Below are 12,572 nucleotides of genomic sequence, written 5' to 3'. Positions count from 1 at the left end.
TACATTTTGAAAATGAACGAACTAAGATAAAACTTTTAATTAAATACTCATTAATTTTTTTAAGAGCTGAGCCGCATCAGAGGGATCAAAGAGCCGCGGGTTGCCGACCCCTGTCCTAGTCGAACCCTAACCCTGCTAACCTCCTAGGAACAAAGTGTCTGTGGGCGGAGCTGGGTGTGATCCGACTCCACTCAGTGGTCAGAGCTGAAAACCTGTGAGATACAGCTCTGCTTTTAGTAGAACTAATGTTAGCACCGTGTCCTGGAGAAACTACATTTCATTTTCCATCAACACATCACAGACCAATTACACAAAGCCACATTCGACAATTAAATTTCATATAGATTAACAATAACATCAACAAACAGTTAGAGTGTCAGACAAATATGATATGCAGTTCATGAACATTTTAATTAAGTACATGTAGACTACTTCTGTATTACTTCCCTCCTCTTAGCATGTCTAGTAGGTGCAGGTAAGGGGGTATTCACAGTATCACACCGGCTTCATTGCATTCTATGCATTAAGACACCTGTAGTAATTAAATGAGCTGCTGTAGTTACTTAATGTTGAGCTGCTTCATGCTTCTGACTGGAGCTGCTGCTTTAATGCTCATTTTATGTTGTTGTTTGTTTGTTTTTGAAGGCATGTTTACTTGAGTCATTATTTTTACTCATGTTCAATCGTATTTTCAAAGATCTCTCTGGCCATTTCCCATCCAAGATATTTGGGTCCAGTGTTAGAAGGGATTAAGGCACTGAGGCATGGTTTCTGGAATTCTGGAACAGGATTCTAAACTTTACTACACATAGCTTGCCCAGTGTCTGCTTAAAATAGCAAGGTATGACATTAATCTAACTTAAAATCCAATTTAACTGTGCTCACTGAATCATACTATTGCTTTTCATATTGTTGTTTTACCAAGCAATCATATACATTCAGATTAATCTACTACTACTACTGATAATAAAGCTAAGCCATTCACGTTCCATGCCATAGAGATTCGTCTAATATTTTCAGTATATTTAGGCTTTAAAAGTTAAATTTGCTTGTTTAGGTTTGTACCGGAGTTAATGCTAATGATGTAAAGGACAAGTTATATAATTCGTTAGCCATTGCTAATGCTAGTCATGACAAATGCTAGGATAAGGACGCGCGCAGTTCCCATATCGGACAGCAGGGGGCATCAGGCTGAAGAATCTCTCCAGCGTAGGAAGCAGCTCAGCATCAGACAAGTGTCCTTCAGCTTCGAATAACTGACTCTGATTTTCCGAGGTAGGGACTGGTTTATAGTAAATTTCATCATAGTATTATAATTGGACGAGCGATTATATAAACCCTCTGTTCATCTTTGTCTGTGCTGAAAGGAGCGGGTATGTTCTCATCATTCTTTATAGCAGAACAGACTGTCTCTCGGTGTCCCCCACAAATTTATTAAGCTCATGTTATGTATTTCTCGTTTAGCTGGTTACTAATTTAGCAGTGTTAAACTACTGGATTATTTTATGGCCTGTTTCTGTGTCATAAAATGCCTTGTCACGCGAAACGTATCCCTCAGTCCTCTGCGGATTATAGCGATTTATTACCACGCTGAGACTCAATGGATCAGGCTGTTTCCAGACTAGGGCTGTATGGGCCTCAGTTCTCTCATTCCGTACTTCAGTGCTCATCTTTTTCATTACAATCACGCCTGACAGAAATTCGTTCGCATGTCCGGAGGATTGAATCCTACCATCCATGGGAGAAGAGGTTTTTTCATAGAGCACAACTGGACCAGGAGTACTACAAACAAATCCACTCACTGATGAGACTACGTGGATTAAAACTAGCTACTTGCATGATTCATATGTTCCTAAATGACATAGTGAACATGATACAAACCCCTTCACATAGTGAGAGAGAGAATTTCTGAATCCTCTGAGAGAACTCTCAAGTATAATTTCAGTAAGAGAGAACGGCTCAGAATGCTTTTAAAGAGAAAGAGAAATTACCTTTATGAAAAATTTCAGCGAGAGAACCCTTCAGAATCAATTAACCAAACAGACATATTCAGAATCATTTCAGGAAAGGAAAACCCTTCGGAATCAATTTAGTAAAAGAGAACCCTTCAGAATCATTTCAGGGAGAAAGATCCATTGGGGATTATTTTTTCAAAACGAGAACCATTCAGAAATATTTTGGCAGAACAGAATCATTTTGGGGAGAGAGAACCTTTCAGAATCATTTCAGGAAAAGAAAACCCTTCAGAACAATTTCAGTGAGAGAGGACCCTTAAGATTCCTCTCAGAGAAAGAGAGAAAAATCTTACAGACCTCTTTTAGAGAGAGTGAAATACAGACTGACTCTTTAAAGACCTAAGAGTGACAGTGCTTAATTGAATTAGTGTCCAGACTTAAGCATTGGCTGCAGGTACCAAAATAGCAAACAGCCTGCTCTATGTTTACGAAATGAAATGGTAAATAGTAGAGCTTGACAAACTGATTAAGTTCAATATCTCAGTATTTTCAAAGTATTCCCTGGTTTATACCATTGATACAGTGAAACCATTCTTTATGGGTGCTAATAGTCAATGGTAAAATATATTTTGTCCTACAAATTAGCCATATTTTGTTTTGATTGGATTGGTTTGTACTACTTTCTACTAACCATTGCACGGTAGTGTTAATGTTAAAGGGTGAAAACACATAACTATACTTACTGAATGTTCATGCATTGTAAATGTTTCTTTCAAAATAAATGAATTTGAAAATTGTTGATGACATGAAATTTTTCACATAGGCTGAATATTCTTGGTGATTTTAAAGGTATTGTAAAGAACATGCCTTCAGTTTTCAATCAAAGTATTGACTAAGGCCCTACATGGCTGTGGCTGTACTTAAGTGTTGTCCCACTCAGGGCCTAAAATCCCCAGGAGTGGTGCAGGCACAATTTGGTGTTTTTGCAAATAGTGTATGGTAAATCAGAGAGTATTTATATTGTTTGTTTGTTTTGTAATTGATTTATACTATACAACATTTACACTGTTAGAATGCATTTTACAATGGTGTGTGTGTGTATATATATATATATATATATATATATATATATATATATATATATATACTGTATGTAGGACACTGTAACATTTTAATAAGTGCTTCTGTATAATTTCCCTTTTACCCCTCCTTTCTGTTCCCCTTTTATTCTCTCAGCAATATGTCCATTCTGAAGATCCATGCCCGTGAGATTTTTGACTCCAGAGGGAACCCCACTGTAGAAGTGGACCTTTACACAGAGAAAGGTGTGCAAGTGTTCACGTTAATTCAGAGCTGAAGCAGCATTTTTGTTTTAATTGTATTGTATTTTGGCCAAAGGTGTATGATTTCTTCATTCATATTAATCTCATTTCCTTGGACTAATTGCTTGTATTTTGTAGGCCTGTTTCGGGCTGCAGTTCCTAGTGGAGCATCCACTGGCATCTATGAAGCTTTAGAGCTGAGGGACAATGATAAGTCCCGCTACCTTGGCAAAGGTTTGTAAGAGTACACAGCCACATTTGCTGTAACGAATCAATAACAAAATGCTCAGACAAATTTTTAATAGTGCTGATAATTAAATCAGATACTGGCCGAGTTTGATAATTTGGTATGTTTAGGAATCTGGATTAATATGTTTAATTTATATTCACATCACATTTAGTAACCTTTTTATGCAATGTTTTTTGCATAAACCTGCATTTATAACAATACTTTTTTTGTTTTGGCATTGATATTCAAATTTCTAAAAGAAGCAAGAGAGATCTAACTCATTTAACCAACCATTTTACAGGAACTTCTAACAACTCACATTTACAGAGACTTCCACACAAGCTGAGTGGATGTATTAAAACTTAAATTAAGAACTGTTGATGCAATTACAGCATTTTCTTTTTTTTTTTTTGAAGCCCAGGTGCTGCATCTCTGGTGTAATTTACAGAAAGTCTGATGATTTGATTCTCTGAATCTCAGCGAAACATTTTAAATTTGAAATGTTTTACAATTTGAAAACGGATCATTTTGAAATTTAATTTTAACACTAGAATATTAACAAAACATTGTTTTGTTAATGTACATGTAACATTAAAAGAAAAAATAATTTATTAAAATGCAAATGTACGAATTACACTTATGTTAAGCTTTCTATAAGGTAGGTTAGTTTTAGGAATTAGATAATTCTTTATCATGCTACATATTTGAATATAACATATATATTATTTAGTCCTGTCTTAGAAGTCAGATTCCACCCAATTTCAAAATAAAGTATGAATACCTTGAATCATATGAGTGAAATAAACCAACATACTGCAAGTCATTTTAGCACTTCTTCAGAGTTGGTATTTGGTAGACCTCCTAAATCAGATTTATTAAAGCAGCTATATATTTGTGTATATCTGTGTGCATATCTCTATTTACAGGCACATTTCTTTACAGTGTATTGCAAATTATATTGTTACCGGTCTTTGATTATTATTCCTTGATCCATTTCATGCAGCTCTGGTTGTAATGTATTAACACAGATTTTTATTATTAGATTATTTGGCAATTTAGATATACTGATTATATATTGGGATCAACTTTGTATAACAAAGTAAATTCAATGGGGAGTAATGGAATTTTAACATGGTGAATGAAAAGCAAAATCTGTGGTCTATTTAGAGATGATTAAGTGTACTGGGCATGTTTTAACAATCACAAAGAATTTCCTGCAAGATTTATAGTTTAATATATGGGTACTCATGGTCCAGTATTTAAGTAATCCTTACAGGAGGAATGGGCTTGAATGAGATTGATCCTCCATGAGGAACTAACTAAGCAATTTCAGAAATTCTCTGTTTTATCAGTGTGCAATCACTAACAGAATCATTTGCATTTAAGAGAAAAGGCTCATGTTTGGATGTGCTTGTGACTGCATTTGATCAGTTCACACCTAGACACATGCTTCGCAAAAAAAAAAAAAAAATTACGACAGACCTTCTCTCTTTGTATCTACAAGAAACATTAATCTCTCCCTTAACATGATTATCCCATGCTGTATAATGCTTTTTGTCTATGCATTGTAGGTGTCTCCAAAGCTGTTGAGCATGTCAACCAGACTATTGCACCTGCACTGATTAGCCAGGTATGTACAGTGTTTAGATTTCTTGGGAAAGAAAAGTGCAAAATTAAGTTCATTTTTCACTGTCATGGGAAAAAGCACAATACAAATAAATGTACAGTATTTAATAGCTATATTAACTTCGTCTAGCTTCCTTGATTTTTGGAAAATTTGCCTCCAGTTTTTCTAAACATATTTACGAGGATATTGTTTTCCTCCAAAGTTCAGTTTTGATTGAATTTCCTGCTTCTCATAACCCAAGTAATCACAAACACTTTCACTGATGTTGAGGTTGCCTACAACTCATTTGTTAGATTAGTTTTCTTCTTGGTCTATTTAATAACAGTTAATTATGGCCTGTAATGCTTGGTTGTCTTCTCACAGTAGAAGACGGATAACAAGACACCTGAATAATTTTTCAGATCTGAAGCATGAATTAAACAGTTTTTTAGAGAGATTTAAGCACTGCATATATAACTGTCATTGGTGCACTTTCAAAGCAGAGATGCTCAGACATGGCATTGATTTCTTACATGCTCATGATATGTATTCTAGCATATGTAAAATTCCACATGATGTTTTAGCGAAAAAAAATAAAAGTCTCAATTTTCACTGACCCACCGCAACCCTGAACTGGATAAGCGGTTGCAGATGAATGAATGAATGAATGAATGAATGAATGAATGAATTTTCACTGAAGAGCGTTTCTTTTTTTCCTTTTTTTCTCCTCTAGGAACTCTCTGTAGTTGAACAAGAACTAATTGACCAATTCATGTTGGAACTGGATGGAACAGATAACAAATGTGAGTGAGGTTATAGAGTATGCTCTTGAAACACTTAAACTGTTTGCTCTAAAGATGTTGTATTATCTAATAATTAGTAATTATGTGAAACTGAGTTCTCCTTGCAGTGATCTTAATGAGCATCTAAACAAATCAAACAAAATATGGCCATTTCCGGTGGTATTATAATTATATAGAAAACTATTGCCAGTTGTGTAGGAGTTAAATATAATGCTTACATTTTGTTTATCCTTCCCTTTCACATCTCAGCTAAATTTGGTGCTAATGCCATCCTGGGTGTGTCCCTGGCTGTGTGTAAGGCAGGAGCTGCAGAGAAAGGTGTTCCACTGTATCGCCATATTGCTGACCTTGCAGGAAACCCAGAGGTCATTCTGCCAGTCCCGGTGAGGAGGAGAGAAATCTGATACACTCCTGACTCATATTTTTCCCTGCTTTTTAAAAATAATTGTATGTATTTGTGTGTTCTCCTGCGATGGACTTGTGTTCCCTAAATAGTCCCTAAATATTTGTTTTGCCTGCTTTGTACCTTTAGGCATTTAATGTGATAAATGGTGGCTCCCATGCGGGTAATAAACTAGCTATGCAGGAGTTCATGATCCTGCCTGTGGGAGCCAGCAGTTTTAAGGAGGCCATGCGCATCGGTGCTGAGGTCTACCATAATCTTAAGAATGTCATTAAACAAAAGTATGGCCAAGACGCCACCAATGTTGGGGATGAAGGTGGATTTGCTCCAAACATCCTGGAGAATAAAGAAGGTAATAAGCTGAAAATATAAAATTTGTTGTTGTATTATTGTACATAATGATACATTTTACAGACAATAACTAACATTGTCACTGTCTACCTAAGCCCTTGAGCTACTGAAAACTGCCATCAGCAAAGCAGGATACACAGATGAGATTGTGATTGGCATGGATGTGGCTGCGTCAGAATTCTACCGTGATGGAAAGTATGATCTGGACTTCAAGTCACCTGATGATCCCAGCCGTTACATCAGCTCTGATGAACTTGCTGACCTTTACAAAAGCTTTGTGCAGGAATATCCAGGTATGTCAGCCTTAATGAGGCTTGAACTTTTTTTTTTTTTATCCAAATTCACATGATGTGAAAACAATTTTTTTTTTTTTTTTTGGAATAATTTAACTTTTTTTTGGAAAACAATAACAGCAGTCATCAAATCATTAATAAATAAATAGACATTTAATAATGAGCAATCAAATAATCATAAATCTGTGTCTTTGTACACTAGCTCTAAAATGTTTTATTTGGATTAACATTAGTTAACATGTTGTTTTTAGGGTCTCATGAATCTTGGTGGACTGCTTTTTGAGTAATAGATTTCACCCAAGCTTTCCAGATTAAAAATGGTTCATGGTAAACTTAAGTAGGGTCAGAAAACTAAAGCAAGGATATATGCAGGCCAACATTTTGTAAAAGAGGAATTTTGGGCTGTCTTAATCACAAATTTAAAATTAGAGGTTGACCCATGCATACATTTATGAAAATTAGCCTTGCCAGTTTTTAAATTTTCATCATTGCTAAATTCTGATAAGTAATCATTTGAGCTTTAGTTTTGAATAGGTTTATCTATTAATCAGCCCAGTGTTTAAATGTATTAATTTAAACTTTGTCCCTTGTTTTTTCTTCATCCATTTTTTAAGTGGTGTCAATTGAGGACCCATTTGACCAGGATGACTGGCAGGCTTGGACTAATTTTACTGGCAGTACAGAAATCCAGGTCGTGGGAGATGACCTGACTGTGACCAACCCCAAACGTATTTCCAAAGCTGTGGAGGAGAAGGCCTGCAACTGTCTGCTGCTCAAAGTGAATCAGATTGGTTCTGTGACTGAGTCTTTACAGGCGTGAGTCCAAATATTTGACTACTACTAAGTAGTTTCTAGAAAAATAAATAGCAGCTTTCTGCATTAAATGAATACTATCTCTAGAGACTGCATCACTATTTAGTAGGTGTTGGATATCCTAATAAGCAAATCATATGGATGTCCTTGGCATTCTTGCATAACAGATAGTATTTTGTCATAGTCTGCTATGACATTATTATTACTATTGTTTGGCTAAATACAGAGGCAGCTCTAGTCATTATGAGATAAAAGATATTGATTGTTCATTAAGAAAATTGGTAACACACTGAGAAAGACAGATTATATAAGCTGCCATCTGTAACTGGGTAAAGAATATGAACAAATTCAATGAATATATTGCAAACGTTTGGTATTATGTAAAGGTTGTTGCACCGATACTGGCACTTAAACACAGTATCGGTATCGACTACAGAGCACGCCGATACCATAGGTGTGTTTGAAATGGCCTACTACTCACTATTCCCTACATGTAGTACATGGCACTTTTTGGGACACACACCATGAAACAGATACTGATGCGCATGCATGCTGCTAGATGCAGCTCGAATTTAAGTCAAGCATGTTATAGGTACCATTACAAGCAGGAAGGTATTGAAAGACAGAGTTTATTAAATATGATATAAACACCCTTATTGTTTTTAAGAATTTGCTTACCTTTTTTCAGAATTTACTCTTTTTTACAGATTGTGTTTGGCTTGCTGTTAAAGAAGAATACATATAGGCTAATGCTCATGACTCAGTAGTGCTGCAGTGAAAACATCAGGCAATGTCTGAGACATGAACTGCATGCAGTTAGGTTTAGTATTCAGAGCATGGACAGTGAGTCTGACTATGGCTTAGTGTTCTCCCTGCCGAAAAAGCCAGTCCAGTGTTGATTGTTGTCTTGTCTTGTTCTGTTAGAAGCTGTTTTTGCTGTGTGGATTGTCTCTTTCTCCTGAAATTTTTCCATTTCGCATTCAAAATGTTTGTGGGTGGTATATGACTGGCAAAACAAATGTGGAGAGGGCCAGAGTTTCCACAGGGTGGGACTATCGCCCGTCCCAAGGGTGAAAACGGGATGAGAATAGCACAACACAGTGGGTGTGTGACTTCTGTCTCTGCTCAGGATGCTTTTACTTCTCTTTATGTGTACATAGAAATTTTCATTTTCTGCTGTATTAATGTTTAAAATGTGGAACCTTTCACACAAGGCTTGTTTCAAGAATATAGGTGTCTAGGTGCACACTGAACTTTAGGGTTTCACCACCATTTGTTTTAACCATTACAACACTGGTTACAAGATAAAAATTCTTAACTATGTAAATTTTAACTGTATTTACCTCTAGTTGTAAGATGGCTCAGTCCAATGGCTGGGGTGTGATGGTGAGCCATCGCTCAGGAGAAACAGAAGACACCTTCATTGCTGACCTGGTTGTAGGACTTTGCACCGGACAGGTACAAACTGAGTCCTGTTTTCCCGTTGTCCTGTTTGAGTCTCTAGATTAATTAAATCTAACTTGATTAAAGTTGTAACAATACAACAGCCATTTTACAATACTTTGACAGGTTTTAAATTCTTAGTGACAAGATCACTTGAAAGGAGTCTTATAAATCTAATCATGTTTACTTAACTAATATGGACTGTTTGCCCATTTTAATTAAAGACACAGTTATATTGACAATTGGATGTAAATTAACTTTAAAATTATATTTTATAAACATTTTTTTTCTGTAGAATGCAGTGTACACTTACGTTACACGCTGAAAATATCCTTTGCATAAAATATCCTTATAAACTGAAAAAACCTTTGCATACGACGAATATTTAATATGTCTGTGTTTATTTTTGTTCAATAGATCAAAACTGGAGCACCCTGTCGTTCTGAGCGCCTGGCCAAATACAACCAGATCCTGAGGTGTCTGCATATCACATTACCACAAAAGCTTTGTGAACTTTATGCTTGTAGATAAAATCTGTTGAATTATATCCAAAGTTATACTAAGTATGTTTGTTTATCAAACATTTAGATGAGTGATATCTGTGTATGCATCTAGGTTTTTACACCTAGTTCACAGATGTGCATATCTGAGACACTTGAGCTTCTTTAGTATTATCTCCAAAAAACTTAGACCTTCAAGCCCATTTTTTATGTTGGACCTTAACCTGAATGCCACCATTGAAGTCCAATACAAAATCTTGCTTGATGCTTAAATAAATCCTCCCCATTATCAATAAGATGATTTAAAAATGAAAGAAAAAACTTTGATGGCGTTTAAATGACTCTTAGTCATTTTACTTGGTGTCAAAGGGTACACTCTCATTTCAAACTTTTCTATAAGGTTCAACATGAAGAATGACACTGGACTGAGAAAATGATATTAAACTAACTAATACATTCATTCTTTCTTATATTCTATGCACAGAATTGAAGAGGAGCTTGGCGATAAGGCTCACTTTGCAGGGAAAAACTTCAGAAACCCATTGAACTGAGACTGAGACACTGAATATTCTTGAAGTCCCTGTTACAGCTGTATAATTGATTACATATAGTCAGTAGATTATGTACCTATAGGAAACTATATTCTATGTTCGACAAGTTTGTAAGTTGTCAAAGAAGCAAATGAAACTAGAAAAATAAATAGTATTTATGATTATGGTAAAAGATTTAGTTGTGTAAACTTAATAATTACTGGACATTGTATGTACAGGTGCTGGTAATAAAATTAGAATATCATAAAAAAGTTGATTTCAGTAATTCCATTCAAAATGTGAAACTTATATTAATTCATTACACACAGACTGATATATTTCAAGTGTTTATTTCTTTTAATTTGATGATTATAACTGACAACTAATGAAAACCCCAAATTAAGTATCTCAGAAAATTAGAATATTATGAAAAGGTTCAATATTGAAGACACCTGGTGCCACTCTAATCAGCTAATTAACTCAAAACATCTGCAAAAGCCTTTAAATGGTCTCTCAGTCTAGTTCTGTAGTCTACACAATCATGGGGAAGACTGCTGACTTGACAGTTGTCCAAAAGATGACCACTGACATCTTACACAAGCAGGGCAAGACACAAAAGGTTATTGCTTTATTGCTAAAAAGGCTGGCTGTTCACAGAGCTCTGTGTCCAAGCACATTAATAGAAATGAAGGGAAGGAAAAGATGTGGTAGAAAAAGTGTACAAGCAATAGGGATAACCGCACCCTGGGGAGGATTGTGAAACAAAACCCATTCAAAATGTGGGGAAGATTCACAAAGACTGGACTGCAGCTGGAGTCAGTGCTTCAAAAACCATCACACACAGACATATGCAAGACTTGGGTTTCAGCTGTCGCATTCCTTGTGTCGAGCCACTCTTGAACAAGAGACAGCGTCAGAAGCGTCTTGCTTCCAAAAAGGACTGGACTGCTGCTGAGTGGTCCAAAGTTATGTTCTCTGATTAAAGTAAATTTTGCATTTTCTTTGGAAATCAAGGTCCCAGAGTCTGGAGGAAGACAGGAGAGGCACAGAATCCATGTTGCTTGAGGTTCAGTGTAAAGTTTCCACAGTCAATGATTGCTTGGGGTGCCATGTCATCTGCTGCTGTTGGTCCACTGTGTTTTCTGAGGTCCAAGGTCAACGCAGCCATCTACCAGGAAATTTTAGAGCACTTCATGCTTCCTGCTGCTGATCAACTTTATGGAGATGCAGATTTCATTTTCCAACAGGACTTGGCACCTGCTCACATTGTCAAAGCCACCAGTACCTGATTTAAGGACCATGGTATCCCTGTTCTTAATTGGCCAGCAAACTCGCCTGACCTTAACCCCATAGAAAATCTACAGGGTATTGTGAAGAGGAAGATGCAATATGCCAGACCCAACAATGCAGAAGAGCTGAAGGCCACTATCAGAGCAACCTGGGCTCTCATAACACCTGAGCAGTGCCACAGACTGATTAACTGCATGCCATGCCACATTGCTGCAGTAATTCAGGCAAAAAGAGCCCCAACTAAGTATTGAGTGCTGTACACTCTCATACTTTTCATGTTCATACTCTTCAGTTGGCCAGTATTTCTAAAAATCCTTTTTTTTTTTTTTTTTTTGTATTGGTCTTAAGTAATATTCTAATTTTCTTAGATACTGAATTTAGGATTTTCATTAGTTGTCAGTTATAATCATTAAATTAAAAGAAATAAGCACTTGAACTATATCAGTCTATGTGTAATGATTGAGAATAATATACAAGTTTCACCTTTTGAATGGAATTACTGAAATAAATCAACTTTTTCATGATATTCTTATTTTATGACCACCACTTCTATATAGAGCTAATTCTGTGATATTGAGAATCCTGTGGCTTTGGCAGTGGGTAGTGCTGAATAAAGATTTACCTCAAACTTAGAACAAATGTTTTTTGTTTCCGCTTGTGATTATTGCAACTGGATGTTTCTTACAGGTTTGGTAAGATATATGGGGCATTATTTATTCATTTGAAATATTAATCAATAGAATTTTTTTCAAACTTACTATACAAAATCATTAAAAATAAGCAGCTTAAACTGGATATAATGTAAATATAATTGTAAATAAAGGAAGAAAATTATCAGAAATTTGAATTTCAATTGATCTAGATTATTGACTAAGAGCCTGAAACCAGACACGTTCTGATTTACTGGCCGAATCTTAAAATGGTTTGTTTTTAAACAAGATCTGTTTTACCTACTAATAGAAAAAACATCTGGAAGCAAAAATTAAACAAGAAATTACCTGAAACTAAATCATTGGTGCACTGAAAATTAGAGT

General features: G+C 35.7%; 1 protein-coding gene across 2 annotated transcripts; it reads left to right on the top strand.

The window, feature by feature from the left end:
- The first annotated feature begins 331 nt into the window (after positions 1 to 331).
- Positions 332 to 12,165, top strand: eno1b (enolase 1b, (alpha)). Of its 2 annotated transcripts, XM_066662924.1 has the most exons (14): positions 333 to 475; positions 698 to 841; positions 1,145 to 1,275; positions 3,192 to 3,280; positions 3,416 to 3,511; positions 5,078 to 5,136; positions 5,846 to 5,915; positions 6,165 to 6,298; positions 6,448 to 6,670; positions 6,765 to 6,962; positions 7,577 to 7,778; positions 9,125 to 9,233; positions 9,636 to 9,694; positions 10,203 to 12,165. In XM_066662924.1, exons 4-14 carry the CDS (start codon positions 3,196 to 3,198, stop codon positions 10,267 to 10,269), a joined length of 1,302 nt encoding a protein of 433 aa, XP_066519021.1. In that variant the 5' UTR covers positions 333 to 475; positions 698 to 841; positions 1,145 to 1,275; positions 3,192 to 3,195; the 3' UTR covers positions 10,270 to 12,165. The 2 variants fall into 2 exon arrangements, with proteins under 2 accessions (XP_066519022.1, XP_066519021.1); XM_066662925.1 differs by lacking the exon at positions 1,145 to 1,275 and having other exon boundaries at positions 332 to 475.
- Positions 12,166 to 12,572: the final 407 nt, after the last annotated feature.

Source organism: Hoplias malabaricus, chromosome 3, assembly GCF_029633855.1.
Source record: "Hoplias malabaricus isolate fHopMal1 chromosome 3, fHopMal1.hap1, whole genome shotgun sequence".
Classification (NCBI taxonomy): Eukaryota; Metazoa; Chordata; class Actinopteri; order Characiformes; family Erythrinidae; genus Hoplias; species Hoplias malabaricus.
This window is presented reverse-complemented; position numbering and strand designations above follow the sequence as displayed.